Raw genomic sequence first — 27,968 nt, forward strand, 5'->3', positions numbered from 1 at the left:
AGTCTTTAGCCCACTTATTTATTGGGCAGTTGTTTCTTTGAGGATTTGTTGTTTGTTGGGGGATTTAATTTTTTGAGTTCCAAGTATATTTTAGTGTTATTTGAACTATGTAAAATTGATTATCAGTATGTATTAAATGTTGCAACAAAATTCTTGATGACTAATGTATGCTGATAGAAAAATCTTTGAGGGGCTGGGAAGGTGGCTCAGTCATAGAGCGCTTGTCTTGTATGCATGAGGCCCTGGGTTCGATTCCTCAGCACCACATAAGCAAAAAGAAAAAACTGTGGCATTGTGGCTCAAGTGGTAGAGCGCTAGCCTTGAGCTGAAGAGCTGAGGGGCAGCGCCCAGGCCCCGAGTTCAGGCCCCCTGACTGGACCCAAAAAGAAAAAAAAAAAGAAAAAGAAAAAAGAAAAGAAAAATCTTTGAGTTAGCACCGGTGGCTCACGCCTGTAATCCTAGCTACTCAGGAGGCTTAGATCTGAAGATGACAGTTCAAAGCCAGCCAGGGCAGGAAAGTACATGAGACTCTTATCGCCAATGAATCACTGGAAAACAGGAAAATACCGGAAGTGGCGCTGTGGCTCAAGTGGTAGAGAGCTGGCCTTGAGCTGAAGAGCGCAGGGACAGCGTCCAGGCCCAGAGTTCAAGCCCCACAACCGGAAAAAAAAAATCTTTTAAGATCCAACCTCCACCTTAAGAATGTTGGTTGCCCTCAGCACAGAGCCAGCGGTATGCGCAATGTAATGCCCGCGTGTCCAAATCGGGCACGATGCAGCTCCTGATAAGGGCCAGCACCCTCTCTTCCAGATCAGAACCAGTTGGACTAACGTTTGCTACTGGCCCTTCAACCTCGGAAGCCGTGCGCCACATCGCCTGCCAGGCACTGCGCGTGTCCGCCTCAGCTACACGCTCTGAACCGCCTGCCTGCGTGAGCTGGCGGTGCGCAGCGATGGCAGCGGGGTAGCTACACCTATGCGCCCGCGTCCTATCATCTCGGGCCCTTTCTGTGGCGCACCCACCCCAATCCGCGTGGCAGCGTCACAGGGATGGCCCTCGTTTCGGATCTGTGGTCATGATTGGAGGAAAAAGCATGAGCCGAGTGCTAACGAGATGAGGCCGGGAGCCCGGCCAAGGAAAGCGGAGACAGGGACTGCTCAGGGGTGCTAAGAGGGGGCGAGACCGAGAAGCACGGGGTGGCGCGCGCTCGGGAGGCACATTGGGACCGGGTCCTAGTGCAGTTGGCGCCGTCTGCTGCCTAGCAACGTGCTATACAGCCCAGAGATTGAAGATACTGCCCACATAACCCACTGCATGCTGTAACCGAGGAACCTGACAGCTATGACAGAAGGAAGGTGGAAGCGGCAGCCTCGGGGTGTTTTAGGACAGGAAATGACTACACTACCCTTCTCTGATTTTAGAATTGGCACGTGACGAGGATGAAGGAGTAGAAACCTGGACAGTAGAGAACGTCCACCGCCACTGATGTTGATTCTGAAATGGGGAAGCTCCAATCAAACTTAACCCCATCCACTGACTGCCAGCATTTACATTTTCAGGATGGAGTAGACCATGGATTTATTTCTTGGTTGTGGCTTTGACTTTTGTCCAAAGGGACTGTGGTGTATGGGAATAATCGATCCAATTTTAGCAGTTGTCATTGATTGAAACTTGTTTTAAGATGGAGCAGGAGAGCCGGGCGCTGGTGGCTCACGCCTGTAATCCTAGCTACTCAGGAGGCTGAGATCTGAGGATCACGGTTCAAAGCCAGCCCGGGCAGTAAAGACTGTGAGACTCCTATCTCCAATAAACCACCAGAAAATCGGAAGTGGCGCTGTAGCTCAAGTGGCAGAGCGCTAGCCTTGAGCTGAAGAGCTGAAGGACAGTGCCCAGGCCCAGAGTTCAAGCCCCACGACTGACAAAAAAAAAAAAAAAAAAAAAAAAAGATGGAGCAGGAGAAAACAGACTAATTTAATTTTGAAGTCGCAATAATTTCTTCTCTGGCATGTAAGGATATTCATAAACCTACTGTATGCTCACTCACAGTTCTGTATTCTAGAAATCAGAGATACCTCTCTTTCTCTGATTTAAGGACGTTGCTTTATATCCTGTCTCCTTTCAACTTGGGGCATTTATTTGAAGGGCCCAGTTAGGGTTTATCAAAGATGAGAGCCATTTAGTAAAGGCATCAAAATCTATTATTGCTATTTGTTAGTCACGGGGGCATCTTAGCACTACTGGGGGGAAAGTGCTCAAATAATTTTGAACTTGTGTCTCATAAAGGAACATCACTTGTTGCATGCCATGTATTCTGTTTTAAAGTCTTGTAAAGCTGAGCGCCAGTGGCTCGTGCCTGTAATCCTAGGTACTAAGGAGGCTGAGAGCTAAGGATCAAGGTTCAAAGCCAGTCTGGGCAGGAAAGTCCTTGACACTCTTATCTCCAAAAAACCACTCAGAAAACTGGAAGGGGCGCTGTGGCTCAAGTGGTAGAGAGCTCCTGGAGCTGAAGAGTTGAGAGAGGTAACATCTGCTCCTGAAAGGTGAGTAGACTCCACCCTCCTGGCGGCCAAGTATCCGCCCAGTACCAGCATCACCTAGGCAACTGGCACACCAAATGGATCCAATGTGGCCACACCTTTCTCCGACCTGGTCCCACTTCCTCTTATCTGTTCCCACCTCGCTTTACCTGGCCACACCTTCTCCTGCCCCTATCCTAGATTAGGCATGGCCTGGGGCCAGCCTCCCTCTGTGGAGTACCAACCTGGCCTGATGCCAGCCAGTCTGCTGAATAAACCTCTCTCTTACCACGTGTCTGGTGTTGATCTTACTTGGCAGCCTCTTTAAATACCTAACAAGAGACAGCACCCAGGCCCAGATTTCAATCCCCACGACCCATAAAAAAAAGAAGTGTTGGGCTTGGAATGTGACTTAGTGGTAGAGTGCTTGCCTTGCATGCATGAAACCCTGGGTTCAATTCCTCAGCACCACAAACAGAAAAGGCCAGAGTGAAGTTGTGGTTCACATGGTAGAATGCTAGCCTTGAGCAAAAGAAGCTCAGGGAAAGTGCTCCGACCATGAGTTCAAGCCCCAAGACTAGCCAAAAAAAATGTTGGGCTGGGAAGGTGGCTCAGTGGTAGAGCACTTGCCTTGCATGCATGAGGTCCTGGGTTCGATTCCTCAGCACCACAGAAGCAGAACAAATAAAAGCCGGAAGTGGCGCTGTGGATCAAGTGGTAGAGTGCTAGCCTTGAGCTGAAGAGCTGAGGGACAGCGCCCAGGCCCAGAGTTCAGGCCCACGACTGGACCCCCCCCCCAAAAAAAAAAAGTGTTGACTGTGGCTAGGCGCTGGTGGTTCATTCCTGTAATCCTAGCTCCTCAGAAAGTTATGAGCTGAGTGAGAATCGTCAAAGGCCAGCCTAGGCAGGAAAGTCCATGACATGCTTATCATCAATTAACCAGCAAACTGCCTGTGTGGCTTGTGTGGTGAAGTGCCAGCCTTGAGCAGAAAAGCTGAGGGAGCAACCACCAGGCCCTGAATATGAAAACACACACACACACACACACACACACACACACACACACACACACACACACACACACACACACACACACACACTAACTGGAGCCGGTAGCCAGTGGTTCACACCTTTAATCCTACTCAGGAGGCTGAGACCTAAGGGTCGCAGTTCTAAGCCAGCCCGGGCAGGAAAGTCGTGAGACTCAGAAAAAGCCAGAAGTGGTGCCATGGCTCAAGTGGTAGAGTGGTAGCCTTGAGCACAAAGAAGCTCAGGTACAACACCCAGACCCTGAGTTCAAGCCTCAGGAACGACAGAAAAATAATAATAACCATGTTGTCTATATGGCTCCTCAATGAATTGTATCTTGTATTAATATTCGTCTTTCCCTTCAACTATTTCGAATCTGAAACTCATAAAGAAAATGATCTATGCACATTGATTTGAGGAACTTCACTCGGAACCAGATAGTTCATGGACGCAATTTGCTGACCGGACACATTTACACTGGTACACACATTCCTTCTCATTGGCCAGCGCCCTCCGGCAATCTGGGGAAGGAGTTTGCCGGCGCACCCGGAACCATCTCTAAGGTTTCTTCGGGTTTAGTCGCTTCGGTGATGCGCTTGTAGGAGCCAAGGCAGTCCACATTCTTAGAGGGTCGTGAGTGCCGCCTCCATGTCCTGCCGCGTCGGCGAAAACTGAAGTAATGTCTCCGGTGTCTCGATCCCGAAGCCCTGAGTGGGAGGCCAGTGGTTCCGGAGGAAAACGTCGCAGTTCCTCGAACAGCCCCAAGCCCAGCAAGTATGCCCGCTCCCCGCGAGGCCACCGCTCCCGCTCGCGCTCGTGTTCTCGGTCTGGTGACCGGAATGGCCTCAGCCACCATCAGAGCGGCCTCAGCCAAAGCTCCCGAAACCAGTCTTACCGCTCCCGCTCGCGCTCGCGAGAGCGCCCCTCTGCGCCACGCAGCACCCCCTTCGCTTCTGCCTCCTCGTCCACCTACTATGGCGGCTACTCGCGCCCCTACGGAAGCGACAAACCGTGGCCTAGCCTCCTGGACAAGGAAAGAGAGGAGAGCCTTCGACAGAAGTGAGTGACATCGTCGTACCTTGTCTTTTTCCAGTTCCTTGTCTTGTTCCTGCCTTTGGGGTCCTCTTTATCATTCGTTCGGATTCTGATTATTCGTTTTTTTGCTCCCTGCCTAGTTTGGACCCTTGTTCGACCTTTTTTTTTTTTTTTTCTTTTTCAATCTATTCGCGACTTTTTAATTCCTTTTCTTCCCAGACATATTCACTCATTCTCAAGCTCCTTCATAATGCTCTGGTTTCAGGCCACCTCATTTCCACTTTGGCTTATTAGTGGATGTGGCTGACAGCCTTAGCTCTCTACAGCTCGTACTTGGTTGTGTCATTCTAAAGGCCTAAGCTTATTTTTCCATCGCTAACTGAACCCATAGAAAGGTAAAGCTTTGTTTTGATTGGTCACAGAATTAGTGCCAACCACTTTGTGGGCGAGCAACCAGTGCTTGTTGACTAAAGGAACAGATAAGTTTGACATAATGTGATATGTAAGTGGAAGTTTTGCAGGGGAAATGGGAAGGGCTGGAAGCCCCTTAGGATTTAAATTGGAAATGTATAAAGCCTTCCCCTCACACAATATTATTTGGTTATAGTGGGACAAGTCATCTGCTAAGCTGTAGATGAAATTACCTTGGGGAAAAAAGTCTAGATCTCTTCTAATGAGAATGACTGTTGTGGGGAGAGTATATAGTTGTAGAAGGAGAAAGGCTTATAACATTGCTGTGTGAGTCAAAACAATAGTGATGAAAAAGACAGGTTTCAATATCAGAATGCCTGAGTTTGAAGCCCTTACTTACCACCTAATAATAGCCTTGGTAAACCTAGGAACCTCTCTGAGCTTCATTTCTTCACTATTTAAAGGGACTTGGGGACTGGGGTTTTAACTTAGTGGTAGAATGCATGCCTAGCAAGCTTTTAAGGCCCTGTGTTCAATCCCCAACACTGCCAACAGAAGTGGGATATAAAATTAGTACTAGGGTTTATAGGGTTATAATAATTAGTGCCTGGAACAAAACAAGTATTCCATGAGCACATAGTACTAGAAACAGTAAAAACAGTCCTGAGATAGGTTAGAAATCTACCTCACCTAACTAAGTTGTCATAAAGATACTCACAGTACATCAGTCACAAAGCAAATTGTTTCTTACTGGAGACTCCAGAAAAACATTCAAGAACTGCTCAGATGAAATTGCATTTATAACAAATCATTTAAATAGGGATACAGGTGGACCCATTACAACAATGAGACTTACAAGTCATTATGTCGAAAATTAACTTTGCAACTTTGAAGGGGGGGGCGGGGGGGAGTATGGGATGGGAAGGGGAAACAAAGGAGAGGCTACAATGCTTGATAAGAAATGTACTCATTATCTTGCCCATGTAATTGTAACCCCTCTGTACAGTATTTTCACAATAAAAAAAAAAGATTTTAAAAAAAGAAATTGATTTATACATTTAGAGGATAAATTATCTTAACTGCAGATGAAGGCAAGTGGTAACAGGTATGAGAATGGGACTTTGTGCTTACAGTTTAGCAGGAAATCTTTCCTCTACTACTCTGAGTATTGATTGATTGATCACTGAGGCTGGGCTTGAACTCAGAGCCTGGAGCTTGACTTTTTCCCCCTTACAGATGTTACTCTACCACTTAGGCCACGCCTCCAATACTAGCTTTTTGCTGATTAATTGGAGATAAAAGTCTCTATTTGCCCTGACTGACTTCAAACTGAGATTCTCAGATCTCAGCCTCCTGAGTAGCTAGGATTATGGGTTTGAGACACATAGGCCCAACTTGTCCCCTTTTAAATTTCTTTGTCTAAGGAAGATCATATCTGAGGATCACAATTCGAAGCCCATGAGACTCATCTCCAATTAACTACCAAAATTGTCAGAAGTGGAACTGTGGCTCTTGTGTGGAAGAATGCTAGCCTTAGCACAAAAGCTCAGGGACAGTGCCCAGGTCCTGAGTTCAAGCCCCAGGACAGACATCAAATAAAATTTAACACACACACACACACACACACACACACACACACACACACACACACACACACACACACACACACACACACACACACACACACACACACACACACACGAAATCCAGATGTGGAGGCATGTCCTGTCAAGCAAGCTACTCAGATGGCTGAAGCAGGAGAAGAATCACTTGAGCCCAATTATTCCTACCTAGTCTGAACAACTTAGACTTCATCTCAATGAAGAAGGAAAGATAACGTGTACAAGGGAAATGGAATTTCTGTTGACTCAATCTGATTATGTATTTTGGAAACAATTCATTGAGTTATTGAAATATTTTATCTTCTAGGAGATTAAGTGAGAGAGAGAGGATTGGAGAATTAGGAGCTCCTGAAGTATGGGGACTTTCTCCAAAGAACCCTGAGCCAGAGTAAGTAGTTTTAAGTCATTGTAACATTTGTTTGAATCCTGAGTCTACTGTCAGATTTTTTTCTGTGTATGTGGGGGGGGTGGGGGCAGTGCATGTACATGCATGCATGCATACGTGCATGCGTGCATGTGTGCGTGCATGTGCTCTCTGGCATTATAGTTGAACTCGGGGCTTTGAGCTCTAGCTTGGCTATTTTGATAAAGGCTGATGCTCTACTACTTGAGCTACACTTCTGCTTCTGGCTTGTTGCTGATTATTGGAAATAAGAGTCTGATTTGTCTGCCCAGGCTGGCTTTGAACTTAAGTCCTCAGATCTCAGCCTCAGAACCTTAGTAGATAGGATGACAGGCATGAGCCACAGACAGCCCAGCTTTACTGTCAATTTTTTTTTATAATTTTGTATTGTGATTAAGTGATTGCATACATTTCACAAATTTTACAGTATTGTGAGATATGATACTTGGTTAAAGTCACAAACACATTTAAACCTTCATGAAGCAAATTGTCATCATGTTCTATAAAGTTTGTGTATTCTATGAGCTTTGACAATACAATTATTTCTTCCACATTAGGTGATATGTACATTTCTTTCCTTTTGTTTAGTGTAAGCTATTTCCTCTTTCCCTCTCATTCCCTCCTTCTCTTCATTGCCCTTGAGTTACTTAGTTCATTTTCATCAATGTCCAGTGCAGCTGATGGGCCCCTCTGTTGTATGTTTTACCTGTTTCCCTCTGATTCTGCGTCTTCCTCCTAGCTACCTTCAGATATGCACATATATACCATATATGTGGTCAAGAACATGGGGTCATTTAGTAATGATATGACAAAATGAGTAGAGGTCCTTTGTTTCTCGATTCCTTTTTAATTTGTCATATCTCCTTGCATTTTGGATTTAACATCCACATATCAGGGAGACCATGTGCCATTTACCTCTGCTCTTGGCTTACCTTGCTCAAAATGATTTGTTCTAGTTCCATCCATTTCCCTGCAAATGCCATTATTTTATCCGTTCTAATGGCTATGTAAAATTCCATTGTATATAGTTACCACATTTTTTGGATCCATTCATCTGTAGTGGGGCATCTGGGTTGTTTCCATATCTTGGCTATTGTGAATAGTGCTGCCATGAACACAGAGGTGCATGTGTCCTTGTATCCTGGTTCCTGTTGCTCAGGGTAGATGCCAAGGAGTGGTATGGCTGGGTCATAGGGGAGGTCTATATTTAGCTTTCTGAGGTACATCCAGACTGCTTTCCAAAGTGGTTGTATTAGTATACATTCCCACCAGCAATGCAATAGGGTTCCTCTTTCTCCGCATCCCCTCCAGCATTTGTTGTTAGCTGAATTTAGGATGTGGGCCATTCAGACTGGGGTAAGGTGGTATCTCAGGTTGTTTTTATTTGCATTCCCTTTACAGCCAGGGATGATGAACATTTCCTCATGTATTTCTTTGCCATTTTTATCTCTTCTGAGAAGTCTCTTTAGCTCCCTTGCCCATTTAATGATTGGTTTGTTAATTTGGGAGTGATTACTTTATTTTTTTTTTTGGTCGGTTGTGGGGCTTGAACTCTGGGCCTGGGCGCTGTCCCTCAGCTCTTCAGCTCAAGGCGAGCACTCTACCACTTGAGCTACAGCGCCACTTCCGGTTTTCTGGTGGTTTATTGGAGATAGGAGTCTCATGGTCTCTCCTGCCCGGGCTGGCTTTGAACCGCGATTCTCAGATCTCAGCCTCCTGAGTAGCTAGGATTACAGACATGAGCCACCAGCGCCCAGCTAGAAACTTTTTGTTTTAAGGTAGTCCCATTTGTTGAGTCTCTCTCCAATTTATTGTGACCCTGGGACTCTGTTCAGGAAGTTCCTGCCTGTGTTTATAAGTTCAAGTGTCTCTCCTACTCTGTCCTGCAGTAGTTTCAGGTTTAAGGTTTGATGTTAAGGTCTTTATTCCATTTTGATTTGATGTTAGTGCATGATGATAGACTGAGGTCCACTTTTAGTTTTCTGCATGTGGCTGCCTAGTTTTTAAGTATGGAATTTTTTTTGCCGGGGGTTGGTCATGGAGCTTGAACTCAGAGCCTGAGCACTGTCCCTGAGCTAGCACTCTACCACTTTGAGCCACAGTGCCACTTCTGGTTTTCTGGTGATTCATTGGAGATAAAAGTCTCATGGGGACATTTCTGCCTGGGTTGGCTGCGAACCACAGGTGTCAGATGTCAACCCCCTGAGTATTACAGATATGAGCCACTGGCGCCCAGCTCTCCATGCAACTTTTATCCCTAATTAACTACCAAAAAGCCAGAAGTGGAGCTATGGTTCAAGTGGTAGAGTGCGAGCCTTGAACAAAAAAAGCTAAGGGACAGAACCAAGGCCCTGAGTTCAAGCTCTAGGACTGGCTAGCACACACACACACAGGTTCCAAGCAGACACACACACACACACACACTCACACTGGCAAGCACACACACACACACACACACACACACACACATTTCAAGCTGGGCGCCAGTGGTTCCCGCCTGTAATCCCAGCTACTCAGGAGGCTAAGATCTGAGGATCACTGGTTCAAAGCCAGCCTGGGCGGGAACCTCCGTGAGACTTTTTAATAAACCTCTAGAAAACCAGAAGTGACACTGTAGCTCAAGTGGTAGAGTGCTCTCCTTGAGCTGAATTGCTGAGGGACAGCACCAAAGCCCAGAGTTCAAGCCCTACAACCACCAGAAAAATGGTCCACTGCTTGCTTTATTTTTTTTTTTTGTCAGTTGTTCAAGGCTAGCACTCTACCACTTTGAGCCACAGCACCACTTCTAGTTTTCTGGTGGTTAGTAGGAGATAAAAGTCTCACCAACTTTGCTGCCCAGACTGGTTTCATACTGTGATCCTCAGATCTCAGCCTCCTGAGTAGCTAGGATTACAATTGTGAGCCACTGGCTCCCAGCCCACTGTTTGCTTTTAATGGTTTCTTGGACAGTCCATGCTGTTATTTAACTTTTTAAAATCCATGTTTAGCCAGGCGCCGGTGGCTCACCCTGTAATCCTAGCTACTCAGGAGGCTGAGATCTGAAGATCAGGTTCAAAACCAGTTCAAAGCCAGCCCAGGCAGGAAAGTCCATGAGACTCTTCTTTCCAATAAACCACTCAAAAACAGGAAGTGGCGCTGTGGCTCAAGCGGTAGAGCGCTCGCCTTGAGCTGAAGAGTGCAGGGACAGCGCCCAGGCCCAAAGAACATGTGTAGTGCTCCGGTTTATATTTTATAACTTTAAAAAAATTCTTAGAACCGTTTTCTTTAAATTTAGCTCTGATGAACATACACCAGTAGAGGATGAAGAGCCAAAGAAAAGCACTACTTCAGCATCAAGTTCAGAAGGTACTTTTGGGTACTTGTTTTGTTTTGTTTTTGTCTTTTCTTTTTTGGTACTGGGGATCAAGCACAGGAGGTTGCACTTGCTGGGCAAGCACTTTGCCACTGAGCTACATCCCAACCTCTGAAGGTACTTCTAAAATACAGAACTGGGGCTGGGAAGGTGGTAGAGCACTTGCCTTGCATGCCTGAGGCCCTGGGTTCAATTCCTCAGCACCACATAAGCAAAAAGAAAAAAAAGCCAGAAGTGGCGCTGTGGCTCATGTGGTAGAGCGCTAGCCTTGAGCTGAAGAGCTGAGGGACAGCGCCCAGGCCCAGAGTTCAGGCCTCACGACTGGACCCAAAAATAAATAAATAAAAATAAAATAAAATACAGAACTTGCTGGGCTCTGGTGGCTCACACCTGTAATCCTAGCTACTAAGGAAGCTGAGATCTGAGGATCATGGTTCAAAGCCAGCCTGGACAGGAAAGCTCATGAGACTCTTATCGCCAATTAACCACCAGAAAACTGGAAGTCGCGCTGTGTCTCAAGTGATAGAGTGCTTGCCTTGAGCTGTAGAGCTCAGGGACAGCGCCTGGGCCCAGAGTTCAAGCCCCACAAACTGACAAAAAAATTAAAATATAAAACTTGTTTATGAGGGCTGGGAATCTGGCTGTGGTAGAATGCCTGCCTAGCATGCATGAAGTCCTGGGTTCAATTCCTCAGTACCATAAAAATAGAAAAGGCTGGAAGTGGTGCCATGGCTCAAATGGTAGAGCACTAGCATTGAGGCCAGAGAGGCTCAGGGTCAGAGCCCAGGCTCCAAGTTCAATCCCCAGGACTGGCAAAAAAAAAAAAAAAGTTAATGAGTAGTTGAAGATTATTTCTACTTTGCTTTTACTGAAGTTGGCAATTGTCTATTATTTTTCAGTATTTCAAATATAAAGGGCTGGGAAGGTAGCTCAGTGGTAGAGTGCTTGCCTTGCATGCATGAGGCCCTGGGTTCCATTCTTCGGCACCACATAAGCAGAAAAGGCCGGAAGTGGCGCTGTGGCTCAAGTGGTAGAAGGCTAACCTTGAGCTGAAGAGCTGAGGGACAGTGCCCAGGCCCAGAATTCAGGCCCACAACCGACAAACCCCCCCCAAAAAAAATCAAATATAATAAAATCAATGTTAAGGAGTATTTCCTTAGAAGTGATTTTTTTGTTTTGTGTCAGCCCTGGGGCTCGAATTCTGCATGGATGGTGTCCCTGAGCTGTTTTACTCATGGCTAGGTTCTACCACTTGAGCCACAGCTCCACTTCCAGATTTTGGTGTTTAATTGGGGATACGAATCTCACAGAATTTCCTGCCAAAGCTGTCTTTGAACCACAATCAACAGATCTAGCCTCCTAAGAAGCTCAGATTCCATATGTGAGCTTACTGGTGCCCAGCTACCAGGTGTTATTGTTGTTGTTATTTTTTGTCAGTCGAGGGGCTTGAACTCAGGGCCTGGGCACTCTCCCTGAGCTCTTTCACTCAATGCTAGAGCTCTACCACTTTGAGCCACAGCGCCACTTCCAGTTTTCTGGTGGTTAATTGGAGATAAGAGTCTCACGGACTTCTCTGCCCAGGCTGGCTTTGAACCATGATCCTCAGATCTCAGCTTCCTGAGTAGGTAGAATTACAGGTATGAGCTACCGGCACCTGGCTAGAAGGTAATTTTTATTTGTATTTACTATAGATGAAAAGAAGAAGAAGAAGAAGTCATCTGGTCATTCAAAAGAAAGGTCTAAGAAAAGGAGAAAGAAAAAATCATCTAAAAAAAAACACAAGAAGTATTCTGAAGAGAGTGATAGTGACTCTGATTCTGAAACCAACTCCAGTGGTAAGAAAACCAGCATCATTCTGCAAGCCTTGCTTCAAAACCAGTTTTACTTCTTAAAACTTATTTTAGAAGAAAATTATTTTCGTTTTTTAATTGGCTTCTATCAGTTATATGTGGTTGGGGTAGGATTTTGTTGTTTTACCGCTGCACGTTTCCACTGTATTCTGATATTTCACCCCCTCTATCACACTCCCTGTACTCTTCCCTCTAAGAAATAGCATCCCTACAAGGAGGTTCTTAAAACAAAAATAGCGAATTTTCTGTCTTCTCACCAAATTTGTGCCAGGTACTCCACTAAGTACTTATTATTACTAAGTATTTATTATTTATTATTTCTGTGTAGTACACACAATAAAAACATCTTGCATATAAGGAAATTAAGATAGAGTGCAAGTACTAAGTACCATATCTGAGGTCACAAGTGGGGTTCAAAGTTAAGCAAACTGACTTTAGAACAGTAATCAATCCTTGCACAAAGTACATGGCCTCAAGCAACTGTAGAGATTGGACTATAACACATAGGGTGCCAAATTAATCCATATTGGGCATATATGCTCCATGGTTGGCTCTTTGGTGTAATTCACATGCCTACAAGGAGGCATCTCTGCAGTTTTTAAAGAATCATGCCATGAATTACTCCTTTCAGGCTAACTGCCAGTTGATACATGGAACTTTATCTGAGTTAGTACATCATAAAAAGCTACCTTAAAAAATTATTGACACTGGGCACTGGTGGCTCACACCTGTAGTTCTAGCTACTCAGCAGGCTGAGATATAAAGATCACAGTTCAAAGCCAGCCTGGACAAGGAAGTCTGTGCAACTCTATCCTCACTAAACTACTCAGAAAAACCTGAAAGTAGAGCTGTGGCTCAAGTGGTAGAGTGATAGCTGTGAACAAAAGAAGCTCAGGGACAAGTGCCCAGGCCCTGAATTTAAGCCCCAGGACTGGCACTAAAAATATAAAAATTGACACTGGGCTAACTGACATCCATTTGTAATCCCAATGCTATAGAGGCTGAGGCCAGAGAATAAAGAGTATGAGGCCAGCCTGTGCTACATATTGAGACCTTGTCTCAAAAAACTAACAGCTGGGTGCCAGTAGCTCATGCCTGTAATCCTAGCAACTCAGGAAGCTGAGATCTAAAGATTACAGTTCCAAGCCAGCCTGGACAGGAAGGTCTGTGAAACTCCTACCTCCTATTAACCACAAGGAAAAAAGCTGGAAGTGGATCTCTGACTCAAGTGGTAGAGCCTTAGCAAGAAAGGGAAAAAAAAGCTCAGGGACAGCACCTAGGCCCTGAGTTGAAGAGCCAGAACTGACGCGCACACACACTCAAGTATCCAATTTGTTTATTTATTTATTTATATTTCTGTTAGCTTTAATTGTAAAAGGGGTCTCCATTCAACAAATCTGTCCACAAGTACAATGTATCTTAGTTGGTGTCATCCCTTTCATCATTCTCCCCTGTCCTGCCAATCTAACTCTCCCTTTCCAGCTTCCTTTTAGGGGTGTTAAAATATAGCAGAGCCATGGGGCTGGGAAGGTGGCTCAGTGGTAGAGCGCTTGCCTTGCATGCATGAGGCCCTGGGTTCAATTCCTCAGCACCACATAAGCAAAAAGAAAAAAGCCGGAAGTGGCGCTGTGGCTCAAGTGGTAGAGCACTAGCCTTGAGCTGAAGAGCTGAGGGACAGCGCCCAGGCCCAGAGTTCAGGCCCACGACCGGACCCAAAAATATATATATATAGCAGAGCCAGAGCTGGATGTCAGTGGCTCATACCTGTAATCCTAGCTACTCAGGAGGCTGAGATCTGAGGATCTCAGTTCAAATCCAGCCTGGCAGGAAAGTCCATGAGACTCTTATCTCCAATTAACCACCAGAAAACCGGAAGTGGTGCTGTGGCTCATAGTGGTAGAGCACTAGCCTTGAGCTGAAGAGCTTAGAGACAGTGCCCAGGCCCAGAGTTCAAGCACCACCACTGACCAAAAAAAAAAAACTTAGAATATGGTATCATGTTAATTTTCTAACCATATTTTCATTTCCTTAACTTTATTCAATTACATGTTTATAGTGTACTTTTTGTGCCGTCTGCTAGGTGATGTTTAACCAGAGGATACCTCCTCTAGGGTAGATGTGTTACATAAAGGCACTTTTTCCCTGCTATGACTTAGGTTTCCCTAGTCCTCATTATCCTTAGGGACAGTGCCCAAGCCTTGAGTTCAAGCCCCACAGCCAGCAAACAAACAAAAATCTCATATTCTTGGGCTGGGAAGGTGGCTCAGTGGTAGAGTGCTTGCCTTGCATGCCTGAGGCCCTGGGTTCGATTCCTCAGCACCACATAAGCAAAAGGAAAAAAGCCGGAAGTGGCGCTCACAGCGGTAGAGCGCCTGCCTTGAGCTGAAGAGCTGAGGGACAGCGCCCAGGCTCAGAGTTCAAGCCCCACGACCGGACCCAAAAAACAACAACAACAAAAAAAATCTCATATTCTTTCCTGCCCAGGCTGGCTTCCATCCTCATGTTTCAGTCTCCTGAATAGCTAGGATTAAAGATATGAGCCATTGACTCATTGGCTGGAGATTTAGAATTTAAAGCTACTTTTCAATTGTGTGTTTTAATTTGCAGATGAAGATACAAAAAGGAGAGCAAAAAAGGCTAAGAAAAAGGAAAAGAAAAAGAAACGCAGAGCGTAAGTTTTTCTTTATTTTTTAAAGTTAAGGCATATCTGAAATTAGATAAAATAGTATAATGATCCCCCCATTTGCCCATCTTATTGTGAACAACTCTAGCCTCGTGGTCAGTCTCCATACTCCCCCAGTTATTTTGGAACTAATCCCAGATATTGTTCTGTCCATCAACAATTTAACATCTTTCTCTAAATAATAGGCATTGTTTAAAAAAACCAAAAGCAATGCTACTAAACAATCTACTGGTTTAGTATATAATCCTAGCTACTCAGGAAGCTGACATCTGAGCAGGAAATTTCGTCCAAGAAGCCAGGCATGGGTGACTCATGCCTGTAATCCTACCTTCTTGGGAAGTTGATACCTGAGGATCACGGTTCAAAGCCAGCCTGGGCAGGAAAGTCCATGAGACTCTTATCTCCTGTTAACCACCCAAAAAGCCAAAGTGGAGCTGTGGTTCAAGTGGTAGAGTGCTAGCCTTGAACAAAAATAAAAGTTCAGGGACAGTACCCAGGCCCTGAGTTCAAGCCCCAAGAGCACTGGCACCAAAAAAAAAAAATTATTATGCCTAAAATACTTAGCAATCAATCCTTAATTCTCAGTAGGCTTTCTTTTGTAGTTAATTGAAATCAATATCCAAGTGATGTCTATAAACTATAATGATTTGGGGCTGGGAATGTTGCTCAGTGGTAGAGTGCCTACCTAGCATGCATGAAGTCCTGGGTTTGATTCATCAGTACCACATAAACAGAAAAAGTAGGAAGTGGTACTGTGGCTCAAGTGGTAGAGTGCTAGCCCTAAGCACAGAGAGGCTCAGGGATAAAGCCCAGGCCCTGAGTTCAAACCCCAGGACAGGCAAAAATAAATAAGTAGATAAACATAGTTGATAAAATTTCAATCCACTATACTCAAACTTATTATTATGTTCAAATTGGTTAAAAGTAGAGAGGGTAAGTGGTGCTGTGGCTCAAGAGGTAGAGCACTCGCCTTGAGCTGAAGAGCTGAGGGACAGTGCCCAGGCCCAGAGTTCAGGCCCCACAACCAGAACAAAAAAAAAAAAAAAAAAAAAAAGTAGGGTGTTTGGGCTTTTGGGTGAAAGTTACTGGGGTTTGAAATCAGGGCATTTGCACTTGGTAGTGTACTTGAGCCATACCCCCCAGCACTTACTGCTTTAATTTTTTTTTGTCAGTCATGGGGCTTGAACTCTGGCCTGGGTACTGCCCCGGAGCTCTTCAGCTCAAGGCAAGCACTCTACCACTTGAGCCACAGCACCACTTCTGGTTTTCTGGTGGTTAATTGGAGATAATTGTCTCATGGACATTCCTGCCCATGCTGGCTTTGAACCGCCATCCTCAGATCTCAGCCTCCTGAGTAGCTAGGATTACGGGTGTGAGCCACTATTGCCCAGCTTTGCTTTAATTTTTGGTAGGATTTTTTTGTTTTGCCCAGGCTAACCTGGATCAAAGTCCTCCTATTTATGCCTCCGTCATAACTGGAATGATATGCATGTGCCACCACTTTTTGTCCAAGATGACCTCAAACCACAGCCCTCCTCATCACTTCCCAAGTAGCTAGTATTAAAGGTATCAGTCATTGTGCCTAGCAAGATCTTTTTTTTTTCTTTTTTGTCAGTTATGGGGCTTGAACTCAGGACCTGGTGTCCCTGAACCTCTTTGTGTTCAAGGCTAGCACTCTACAACTTGAACCACAGCGCAGCTTCCAGTTTTGAGTGGTTAATTGGAGATGAATCTCATGGGGACTTTTCTGCCTGTGCTGGCTTCAAACTACGATTCTCAGATCTCAGCTTTCTAAGCAGTTAGGATTACAGGCATGAGCTACTAGCGCCCAGTGCAAAATCTATTTTTGTTTCTATGATCTTTCTACATCAGAACTGTATTTCATTGTTAGCAAAGTATGATTTACTTAGATTTTTAAGATTTAGCAACTTTGAACAAGCTGGTAATTCAGATAATTTTATCAGTTTTTTTCATTGCCTTGAAAAAATCAAGATGTTTAGCCAGGTACTGGTAGCTCACGCCTGTAGTCCTAGCTACTCAGTAGGCTGTGTTCTGAGGATTCAGGTTCAAAGCCAGCCCAGGAATAAAAATCTGTGAGACTCTTAACTCCACTTAACTACCAAAAAAACAAAACTGGGGCTATGCCTCAAGTGGTAGAGTGCTGGCCTTGAGCAGAAAAATTCAGGAACAATGCCCAGGCCCTGAGTTCAAGCCCCATGACAGACAATTTAAAAAAAACAAGATGCCCTAAAACATGGGAGTGTTTAGTGGATTTTAATCAAATTATAATCTCTTCAGGAAGAAATATAAGAAAAAGAAGTCTAAGAAGAGCAGAAAAGAGTCTAGTGATTCAAGCTCAAAAGATTCTCAAGAAGAATTCCTGGAGAATCCCTGGAAGGAACGAGCAAGTAGGTTCTTCTGATAGACTTTTTATTCAAAACAGATGAAATAGTAAAATAACTGGTTAGTCAGAATGCAAATGTAAGCCTGGCACCCCAGTGGCTCACACCTGTAATTCTAGCTACTCAGGAGGCTGAGATCTGAGGATCACATAGTTCAAAGCTAGCCCAGGCAGGAAATTCTGTGAGACTCTCATCTCCAATTAATAGCCAGAAAACCAGATGTGGAGCCATGGCTCAAAGTGCTAGCACCCTGTCCTTAAACAGAAAAACTAGGGATAGTGCCCAGACCCTGAGTTCAAGACCCATGACCTCTTTCTCTCCCTCTCTCCTTCCCTCCCTCCCCCCTCTCTCTCTCCTTCCCTCTCCAGATAGATATAGGTAGATAGATAGATAGATAGATAGATAGATAGATAGATAGATAGATAGATAGATAGATAGATAGATAGATAGATAGATAACCGGGCACTGGTGGCTCATACTTGTAATCCTAGCTGCTCAGAAGACAGAGATCTGAGGATCAAGGTTCAAAGCCAGCCCAGGTAGGAAAGTTCATGAGACTGATCCCCAATTAACCAGCAGAAAACCAGAAATGGAGCTGTGGCTCAAAGTGTTTGCGCCCTAGCCTTGAGCAGAAAAGCTCATGGACAGCCCAAACCCTGAGTTCAAAGCCCCATGACCAAAAAAAAAAAATCAAATATATTTCTAAATATCTTTACTACAGAGGCTGAAGAACCATCGGATTTAATTGGCCCAGAGGCTCCAAAAACACTTGCCTCTCAAGATGATAAACCTTTGAAGTAAGTAGCAGTGTTTTTTATTTATTCATTCATTCATGTGTTTATAAGTGGCTAAGTAGGCAAGGAGATTAATAGAGAGAGTGGCCATTAAAGGAGACAGTGGCTTGAGGTAGATGGCTCAAGAGCAAGGTTAAAGGGGAGAGAAAGAAAAGCACTTCTTTCCCATGCAGGAGATGGAGTTAAAATGGCAACTGTTAATCTTCTGCCTTTATTCTTTTGAAGCTGGGGAAAAACACCAGGTTATTTAGCAACTCTGAACATTGAAACAGTACTTCCAGGTATCCAAAGTGAGTGTTAGGCCCTGAGTTCAAGCCCTAGGTCTGTCCAAAAAAGTGTGTGTGTGTCTGTGTCTGTGTCTGTCTGTGTCTGTGTCTGTGTCTGTCTGTGTCTGTCTGTCTGTGTCTGTCTGTCTGTGTCTGTCTGTCTGTGTCTGTCTGTCTGTGTGTGCTGGTGGCTAATCAGAGATGAGAGTCTCATGGCTGGCTTTGAACCATGATCCTCAGATCTCAGCCTCCTGAGTAGCTAGGATTACATTACTAGTGCTGGCTACAAGTTAAGATTTAAGGATTAAGGCATTTCTCTTTTTTTTTTTTTTTTTTTTTTTGTCGGTTGTGGGGCTTGAACTCTGGGCCTGGGCGCTGTCCCTCAGCTCTTCAGCTCAAGGCGAGCGCTCTACCACTTGAGCTACAGCGCCACTTCCGGTTTTCTGGTGGTTTATTGGAGATAGGAGTCTCACGGTCTCTCCTGCCCGGGCTGGCTTTGAACCGCGATCCTCAGATCTCAGCCTCCTGAGTAGCTAGGATTACAGGCGTGAGCCACCAGTGCCCAGCTAAGGCATTTCTCTTGATTAGCTTCTGTTTTACTGCCTACATATTGTCACCTATCTCTCCTGTTACATTTCCTTCATAAACAACTTTGATCCTTTTTAATCATAAAAGGGGAGAGAGAGGGAGAGGTAGATTGAGAGAGGGAGGAGGAAAGGAAAGGAGAAAGAAAGAAATCCTGGTTGTCTCCTAAGGTATGACTATGAGAGGGGGTTAATTTCAGCATTCTTTTCCTATAGCTTTTCTGCCTCAAATTCCCCCTGAGGGCCCCAAGATATAAAATGTATTTTAGGGGAGAAGAAAGAGTGGGGTTTCTTTTTTTTTCTATAGCTGTTTTATTGTGGACTTGGAGCTGTAGACTCTACCTAGCAGTGATCTAGTCTCTCCTCTGGCTCAGCTCCTCGGAGAAGGAAGGAGGAGGAAATGGTCACGTGTGAGATGTCTGAACTGCTATCCAGTAGCAAGGTATTTTTGTTTGCCAGTCCTGGGGCTTGAACTCAGGGCCTGGGCACTGTCCTTGAGCTTCTTTTGCTCAAGGCTAGCACTCTACCACTTGAACCACAGCACCACTTCTGGCTTTTTCTGTTTATGTGCTACTGAGGAATTGAACCCAGGGCTTCATGCATGCTAGGGAAGCACTCTACTACTAAGCCACATTCCCAGCCCAAGTAGCAGTGTATTTTCAATAGCTAAAGTCCCTTCCAAGAGCCTGGTTCTGGTGGCTCATGCCTCTCAGGATGCTGAGATCTGAGGATCACCTTTTGAAGCCAGTCTGGGCAGGAAAGTCCATAAGACTCTCTAATTAGCCTCCTAAAACCAGAAGTGGATCTGTGGCTCAAAGTGGTAGAGTACTAGCCTTAAGCAAAAGCACCCAGGCCCTGAGTTCAAATCCATGACCCACCAAGAAGAAAAAAACATTTATATATATGTATATGTATCTATACACACACACACACACACACACACACACATATATATATATATATATACACACTCATATATATTTTAAATACTATAAGATAAAATATTTATTTTAAAAAATGTACACACACACACACCTTCCAAAACGTATGGCCTTGAATTTTCTTGTCAAACTTATTTCCCTCTACTCCCATATTTATACCAGATTCCAGCCATCTGGACTGCTGAAAGTTACTTACTGCACAGTCAGTGGTTAAGCCTTGTCCAGTTCGTTTCTTTTTTTTTTTTTTTTTTTTTGGTCCAGTTGTGGGGCCTGAACTCTGGGCCTGGGCACTGTCCCTCAGCTCTTCAGCTCAAGGCTAGCACTCTACCACTTGAACCACAGCGCCACTTCCGGCTTTTTTTTTCTACTTATGTGGTGCTGAGGAATCGAACCCAGGGCCTCATGCATGCAAGGCAAGTGCTCTACCCCTGAGCCAACTTCCCAGCCCCTCCAGTTCGTTTTTTTTCCCAGTATGCCTTTTCTTTTTCCTGCCCTCTGGTTGTTTGGTTTTGTTTTGTTTTTTTCTCACTTCTATTTCTTGTTAAAATCCTTAGCCATCCTTCAAAGCTCTTTTCAGAAGGAGGGAACTTAATGCTGATTCCCAATACTTGTCCTCCACAAGGAGTTGTGTTTTTGTTGTTGTTGTTTTCTTTTGGTTGTGGGGCTTGAATTCAGGGCCTGGGTGCTGTCCCTTAGCTCTTTTGCTCAAGGCTAGCATTCTACCACTTTAAGCCAGAGCACTACTTCCAGTTTTCTGATGGTTAAGTGGAGATGAACCTCAGACTTTCCTTCCCCAGCTGGCTTTGAATTGCGATCCTCAGATCTCAGCCTCCTGAGTAGTTAGGATTACAGGCGTGAGCCACTTGTGCCTAGCTCTACCTGTTTAATCTCCCAGCACTTTCTACTTCTTTTATGCAATATATTCTATTTCCCTTGTATTACAATTGACAGTAATGTCAGTTCTACTAGGACAGAGATTATTTTTGTTCTAAGTTGAATGGGCAAGAAATATTAATAGAATTAAAGGATAATAGCCTTGAAAATCCCTTTGAATAAAAAATAATATGTAATTATTCTTCATAATAATAGTACTAGCTATAAGCCTAAAATATAAGTAAATTAGAGACTTGCTGTTTTAAAGAGAAAAGGGAGGGCTGGGAATGTGGTTCAGTGGTAGTGTTTGCCTAGCATGCATAGAGTCCCAGGTTCAATTCCTTAGTACCACATAAACAGAAAAAAGCCTAAAGTGGTGCTGTGGCTCAAGTGCTAGAGCACTAGCCTTGAGGAAAAGAAGCTCAGAGACAGTGCCCAGGCCTTGAGAAGCCCCATGACAAAACAACAACAAAAAAAGGTAAGAGGGAGAAAGGGAACGAAATGGAGGCAGAGGCAACGATAGCAGCATCTATAGGGATAAATTAACCAACAGCTATACATCATAAATTACAATTGTGTAGTTCTTCCAAATTATGTGTATATTTCTGGGTTACTAAACAGGTCTTATAATAAAAATAAGGCAATTTCTATTGGGCTTTTTTAGCACAGTCCTCAGTACTATTATTCCTACTGCTGTTCAAGAGAAAATGTTCTGTGTTCTCTCTAGAATGATGAGCTTTATATGACATGCTAATGCTAATAGATCTTTTCTGACTTCTACTTTGTAGCTATGGCCATGCTCTGTTACCTGGTGAAGGTGCAGCGATGGCTGAATATGTAAAAGCTGGAAAACGTATTCCACGAAGAGGTGAAATTGGCTTGACCAGTGAAGAAATTGCATCATTTGAATGTTCTGGTTACGTAATGAGTGGTAGCAGGTATGTGTTTAGACCTGAGTTTAGTTTCTATGATTAGCCCTTTATCCTCCTTCATTTCTACCGGAATTATATATTATTGATTGATTTTCTTTAAGTGACTACTTCCTAATGGAAAATCTAGCATAAATACATATTTGATGATGGCTCTATTGATATAAACACATTTAGCTACCCTCCAGGTATGTATGGAATTGAACTGTATCTCCAACTTCAAAGAAGTGGTATTTACCTTGTATTTTCCTAGTTCATATTTGGTATAGCTATTTTATCCACTGCAGATATATAATTAAGATCACTTATGTATAGTAGTGCCAGTGAGAATGTGACATTTTGGCAGTTAGCAATTTCATAAAGCACTGTCCTCCGAGAAGAGATAGCGAAGGAAGAAGGAAGGAGGAATACAGGCAGCAGTATTAAGACTAAGTTAAATTTGGAATTCTCCCCCCCCCCCCCCCCCCCCCCCCGGCCAGTCCTAGGGCTTGTCTAGGCAATCTCCCTGAGCTATTTTGCTGAAGGCTAACCTTCTACCACTTGAGCCACAACTCCACTTCCAGCTTTTTTTGGTGCTTAATTGGAGATAAAGAGTCTCACAAACTTTCTTGCCTGGGCTGGCTTTGAACTGCAGTCCTCAGATCTCAGCCTCCTGAGTAGCTAGGATTAACAGGTGTGATCCACAAGAGCCTGATAAATTTGAGATTTTTTTTTGTCAGTTGGGGGCCTTGAACTCAGGACCTGGGCACTATCCCTGAAGTCTTTCACTAAAGGCTAGTGCTCTACCACTTTGAGCCACAGCTCCATTTCTGGTTTTCAAGTGGTTAATTGGAGATAAGAGTCTTATATAGACTTTTCCTACCTGAGATGGCTTTGAACTGTGATCCTCAGATCTCAGCCTCCTGAGTAGCTAGGATCCAGAGACATTTTATAAATAAAAATTATTTAAGGGGCTGGGAATGTGGCTCAGTGGTAGAGTGCTTGCCTTGCATGCATGAGGCCCTGGATTCAATTCCTCAGCACCACATAAGCAGAAAAAGCCGGAAGTGGCACTGTGACTCAAGTGGTAGAACGCTAGTCTTGAGCTGAAGAGCTGAGGGACCGTGCCCAGGCCCAGAGTTCAAGCCCCACGACCAGCAAAAAAATATTAAATTTTAGAGCCCAAAAGAAGGATTACAGGCATGAACCACCAGAGCCCAACTAGATAACTATTTTTTTTTTGTCGGTGTGGGGCTTGAACTCTGGGCCTGGGCACTGTCCCTCATCTCTTCAGCTTAAGGCTAGTGCTCTACCACTTGAGCCACAGCACCACTTCTGGTATTCTGGTGCTTTATTGGAGATAAGCATCTCATGGACTTTCCTGCCTGGGCTGGCTTTGAACCTCAATCCTCAGATCTCAGCCTCCTGAATAGTTAGGATTACAGGCATGAGCCACCCTACCCTTAGATAACTGTTTTGAAATGGCATTGGAGGCACGTATTTGAAGAACCCCTAAAGCACATTGAGAATCTTGAAATTCTGAGGACAGGCTTTAAAACAACAGTTCAGGGGATTAGTATAGTAAGACAAGGAAAGTGAACTAAAGGTACAAAGTTCAGAATGGATATATAACATATTTTTGTAATTGATATGATTATTTGCATAGAAAATTTCAGTGTCGGGTTAGGAATGTAGCTTAGTGGTAGAGTGCTTGCCTAGCATGCATGAAGCCCTGGGTTTGATTCCTCAGTACCACATAAACAAAAAAAGCTGGAAATAACGCTGTGGCTCAAACGGGAGAGTGCTAGCCTTGAGTAAAAGAAGCTCAGGACAGTGCCCGGTGCCTGAGTTCAAGCCCCAGGACTGGCAAAAGAAAGAAAGGGAGAAAAGAACTTAAAAAAAAAGTGTCAGGGTCAGAAGTGGCACTGTGGTTCAACGTAGTAGAGCACTAGCCTTGAGCAAAAAAGCTCAGGGGGAAGTGGTGCTGTGGCTCAAGTGGTAGAGCACTAGCCTTGAGCACAAAGAAGCTCAGATAGTATCCAGGCCCTGAGTTCAAGCCCTATAACCAACAAAAGAAATTTTATTTTTCCTGGTGCTTGTGGGTCATGCCTATAATGATAATATGTAAAGAATACATATAAACAACCGAAAAGGAAATGGAAAAATAAAACAAGCATTTCAGGCATTTGAAATGATGTGGCTTATCAGAATCTCTTAAATTCTACCAGTGGCTGTATCTATTAGTACACTTTGGTGAACAACCGGCATTATCTTTTTTTTTTTTTTTTTTTGAGTCCGGCCATGGGGCCTGAACTCTCTAGGCCTGGGTGCGGTCCCTCAGCTCTTCAGCTCAAGGCTAGTGCTCTACCACTTGAGCCACAGCGCCACTTCTGTCTTTTTTCTTTTTGCTTATGTGGTGCTGAGGAATCTAACCCAGGGCCTCATGCATGCAAGGCAAGCAAGTGCTCTACCACTGAGCCACCTTCCCAGCCCCAACTGGCATTATCTTTTTTTGGGGGGGTCCAGTCGTGGGGCCTGAACTCTGGGCCTGGGCACTGTCCCTCAGCTCTTCTCAAGGCTAGCGCTCTACCACTTGAGCCACAGCGCCACTTTGGCTTTTTCTTTTTGCTTATGTGGTGCTGAGGAATTGAACCCAGGGCCTCATGCATGCAAGGCAAGCGCACTACCACTGAGCCACCTTCCCAGCCCCTAACTGGTATTATCTTGAAAAGCTAAACATTCATATGTTCTATGACTCAGAAATTCCATTCCTGGCAACTCAGGAGAAGAATCTTTGCATGTACCAGGAAACACATACATGGATAATGGGTGTTCATCATAGCGTCATTTATATACTTTTTTTTTTTTTGCCAGTACTAAGGTTTGAACTCAGGGCCTCATGCTTGCTGGGCTTCTGTCACTTGAATTAAACCTCCAGTCTGGCTTTTTAGCTGGTTCTTCTGGAGTCTCAGGGAATTTTCTGCCCTGCCTGGCTTGGAATTTTTGTCCTGCCAACCTCAGCCTCCTGAGTAGTTAGGATTACAGGAATGAGCCACTGGCACCCAGAGGTATCTTTTACTTTCTTTTCCAGATAAAATGCATGGAGTACTCATTGTATCCTGAGCAAACTATATTGTTATTTCTATGATTCTCCCATACAGCTACGCCTCTGCCCTCCTGTCTTGTCCTTAACACTTTTTGTAAGGGTCAAACTTCTAAACTGATTGTGTAAGATTGAGTACATAGACAAAAAGGCAGCTTTTCATGAAATTTTTCCCTCTACATAAAACAGACCTGTAGCTCTCCTGGCATAGTTTCCTTCTGCCTTTACCGCTAATATTACTGATCTGTCTTGAGATGAATTCTTTGTTGACAGAAGATCAAGATCATTATTTGAATACTAGAAATGAATCAAAGAACACATCAACAGATTAATATCGCCGGGCGCCAGTGGCTCATGCCTATAATCCTGGCTGCTCAGGAGGCTGAAATCTGAGGATCACAGTTCAAAGCCAGCCTGGTCAGGAAAGTCCATGAAACTCTTATCTACAATTAACCATCAGAAAACCGGAAGTGGCACTGTGGCTCATAGTGGTAGAGTGCTCACTTGGAGCTGAAGAGCTCAGGGACAGCCCCCAGGCCCATAGTTCAAGCCCCATGACTGCCAAAAAAAAGATTACCAATGATCATCTAATAACTATTCAATTTTTATCAGTTCTTAAATACACATTCTGTATTTTTTAAATGAATGAGGATATACTATGAAAATATTGAGAAATTAAGCCAAATATAAAATTATTTCTAGGCATCGCCGAATGGAGGCCGTGCGATTGAGGAAAGAAAACCAGATCTATAGTGCTGATGAGAAGAGAGCACTTGCGTCTTTCAACCAAGAAGAGAGACGGAAGAGAGAGAACAAGATCCTGGCCAGTTTTCGAGAAATGGTATACCGAAAAACTAAAGGGAAGGATGACAAATAAAAGATTTTTTCTGACTTTTCAGCAGACTTTTTAACAACAACAAAATTAATGGGTTCCACAGTATTCCCTGAGCAAGCTTTACAGTGCTACCATGCCTTCTATTTAATTCTTTTCAGTCCTTCCATTAACAATGGCTTCTTAGCCGGGTGCCGGCGACCCACGTTTGTAATCTTAATTACTCAGGAGGCTGAAATCTGAGGATCTCAATTCGAAGCCATCCTGAACAGGAAAGTCTGTGAATCTAATCTCCAGTTAACCATCAAAAAGCTGGAAGTGGAACGAGGTCTTAGGTGGTAGAGTGCTAGTCTTGAACCAAGCACCCAGGCCCCAAGTTAAAGCATCAGGACTGGCACAAAAAAGAATGTTTCTTATTCATATCTTTGGTCATTTCACTGGTTTTTTTTGGATTGCCATGAATTTCTGGTTGAAAATCCAAATTAAGAGTAAAATTCTAGCCAGGTGCTGGTGGTTTATGCTTGCTGTGGACCAGAGTACAAAGCCAACCCAGCCAGGAAAATTTGTCAGACTGTTACGTCTAACAAACTACCAAAAAAGCTCTAAGTGGAGCTATGGTTCAAGTGGTAGAGTGCTAGCCTTGAGCAAAAGCAGCTCAGGGACAGTGCCCCAGTCCTGAGTTCAAGCCCCAGACCAGCACCAAAAAAAAAAAAAGGTAAAATTCCATTGTTTTAAGAGAGGTGACATAGAGAAACAAGGTGCCATATGAGAAACTTCAGTGACACACAATGGTTTATTTATATTATTGGCGCTACTTCATGTTCACTCCCACCCCAATCACAAACGTGTAGGGAGTTATCATTCTATATTGAATATGTTAGAAACTGACTTGGTAGAGGGGCTGGGAAGGTGGCTCAGTGGTAGAGCGCTTGCCTTGCATGCCTGAGGCCCTGGGTTCGATTCCTCAGCACCACATAAGCAAAAAGAAAAAAGCCGGAAGTGGTGCTGTGGCTCAAGTGGTAGAGCGCTAGCCTTGAGCTGAAGAGCTGAGGGACAGCACCCAGGCCCAGAGTTCAGGCCCCACGACTGGACCAAAAAAAAAAAAAAAGAAAAGAAATGTACTCACGACCTTACATATGTAACTGTAACCACTCTGTACATCACGTTGACAATAAAATTAAATTAAAAAAAAAAGAAACTGACTGGGTAGAAATGATATAGGAGGCTATTTTTCTTGATGTGAAGATTTTGCTATAAAAAGGAAATCTGGAATTTAAAAAATGATTCTATAATACAGTCTGTTCTAGAAATGATGTTATTAAAGTCCCTGCCTCTAAAACCAACAAACCAAAAAGCAAAATTCTTAGTAAGTTACTCATTTTCTCGAGCTGAAAGTATAGCTTAGAGATGTTTTGAATTTACTCCCCAACATCACAAACAAACTTACTTTTAGGTACCAATGTTCTGCCTAGCTACTCAGGAGGCAAAGCTCTGGATCATGGTTGAAAGCCAGCCCAGACAGGAAAGTCCATGAGATTCATCTCCAAGTAGCCACCCAAAACCCAGAAGTGGAGCTGTGGCTCAAGTGGTAGATCACTAGTTCAGGAACAGTGCCTATGCCCTAAGTTCAAGCCCCAGGACCAATACCCCCCAAAAAATTATTCAAGTATAAATTCTTCAGAAGTCTATTGCTGTGCCTATGTAAGCACATTATTTCTAAGATACTGTGTAAAACAAATGAGAACCAACTGTGCTCCAGCGTGCTGATATATGCAAAATAGTGAATCCATATTTTTTAACGTTTTTTTCATAAGGATGAAACAAATATTAAAAATTTTTAACATTGTTCTTTTAAGTGATGAGATTTTATTTTAAACCTTTCAGGGTTTTTTTGCGGAGGTTTTTTTGTTGTTTTTTGTGTTTTGTTTTTGCCAGTCCTAGGGCTTGAACTCAGGGCCTGGGCACTATCCTTGAGCTTCTTTTGCTCTCAGGTAGTGCTCTACCATTTGAGCCACAGTGCCACTTCTGGCTTTTTCTGTTTATGTGGTACTGAGGAAATGAACCCAGGCTTCGTGCATGCTAGGCAAGCACTGTGCCACTAGGCCACATTCCCAGCCCGTTTCAAGGATTTTTTTTCTTTCTTTTTTTTTTTTTTTTATTTTTTCTTTTAATATCTATCATTCAGCTTAATACTTAAGTTTTTGTAAAACCCTCTTACTTTGTCACTTTTTTTTCCAATTTATTGTTGTTGCTTTAGAGGTGATATACGGGGTGGGGGGTTACCTTTATTTTATTTTTGGGGGTCCGGTCATGGGGCTTAAACTTGGCCTGGGTGCTGTCCCTCAGCTCTTCAGCTCAAGGCTA

General features: G+C 44.0%; 1 protein-coding gene and 1 pseudogene across 1 annotated transcript; both read left to right on the top strand.

The window, feature by feature from the left end:
- Positions 1 to 772: 772 nt before the first annotated feature.
- LOC138839392 (RING finger protein 227-like) lies at positions 773 to 1,323 on the top strand (annotated as a pseudogene).
- Positions 1,324 to 4,096: 2,773 nt separating this feature from the next.
- Positions 4,097 to 27,960, top strand: Nkap (NFKB activating protein). The gene is made up of 9 exons (XM_070039811.1): positions 4,097 to 4,604; positions 6,921 to 7,001; positions 10,291 to 10,361; positions 12,060 to 12,203; positions 14,826 to 14,889; positions 17,200 to 17,309; positions 18,025 to 18,100; positions 21,550 to 21,699; positions 25,475 to 27,960. The coding sequence occupies exons 1-9, from the start codon at positions 4,225 to 4,227 to the stop codon at positions 25,647 to 25,649; spliced, it is 1,251 nt and encodes a 416-aa protein (XP_069895912.1). The 5' UTR covers positions 4,097 to 4,224; the 3' UTR covers positions 25,650 to 27,960.
- The last annotated feature ends 8 nt before the right edge of the window (positions 27,961 to 27,968 follow it).

Source organism: Dipodomys merriami, unplaced genomic scaffold (assembly GCF_024711535.1).
Source record: "Dipodomys merriami isolate MVZ:Mamm:240054 unplaced genomic scaffold, mDipMer1.0.p SCAF_3, whole genome shotgun sequence".
Classification (NCBI taxonomy): Eukaryota; Metazoa; Chordata; class Mammalia; order Rodentia; family Heteromyidae; genus Dipodomys; species Dipodomys merriami.

Coding starts and splice junctions, on each gene's coding strand:
- Nkap (XM_070039811.1), top strand. CDS start 4,225: ATGTCTCCGGTGTCTCGATCCCGAAGCCCTGAGTGGGAGGCCAGTGGT. Junction 7,002..10,290: donor CCAAAGAACCCTGAGCCAGA/GTAAGTAGTTTT, acceptor CTTTAAATTTAG/CTCTGATGAACATACACCAG. Junction 17,310..18,024: donor TCCCTGGAAGGAACGAGCAA/GTAGGTTCTTCT, acceptor TCTTTACTACAG/AGGCTGAAGAACCATCGGAT.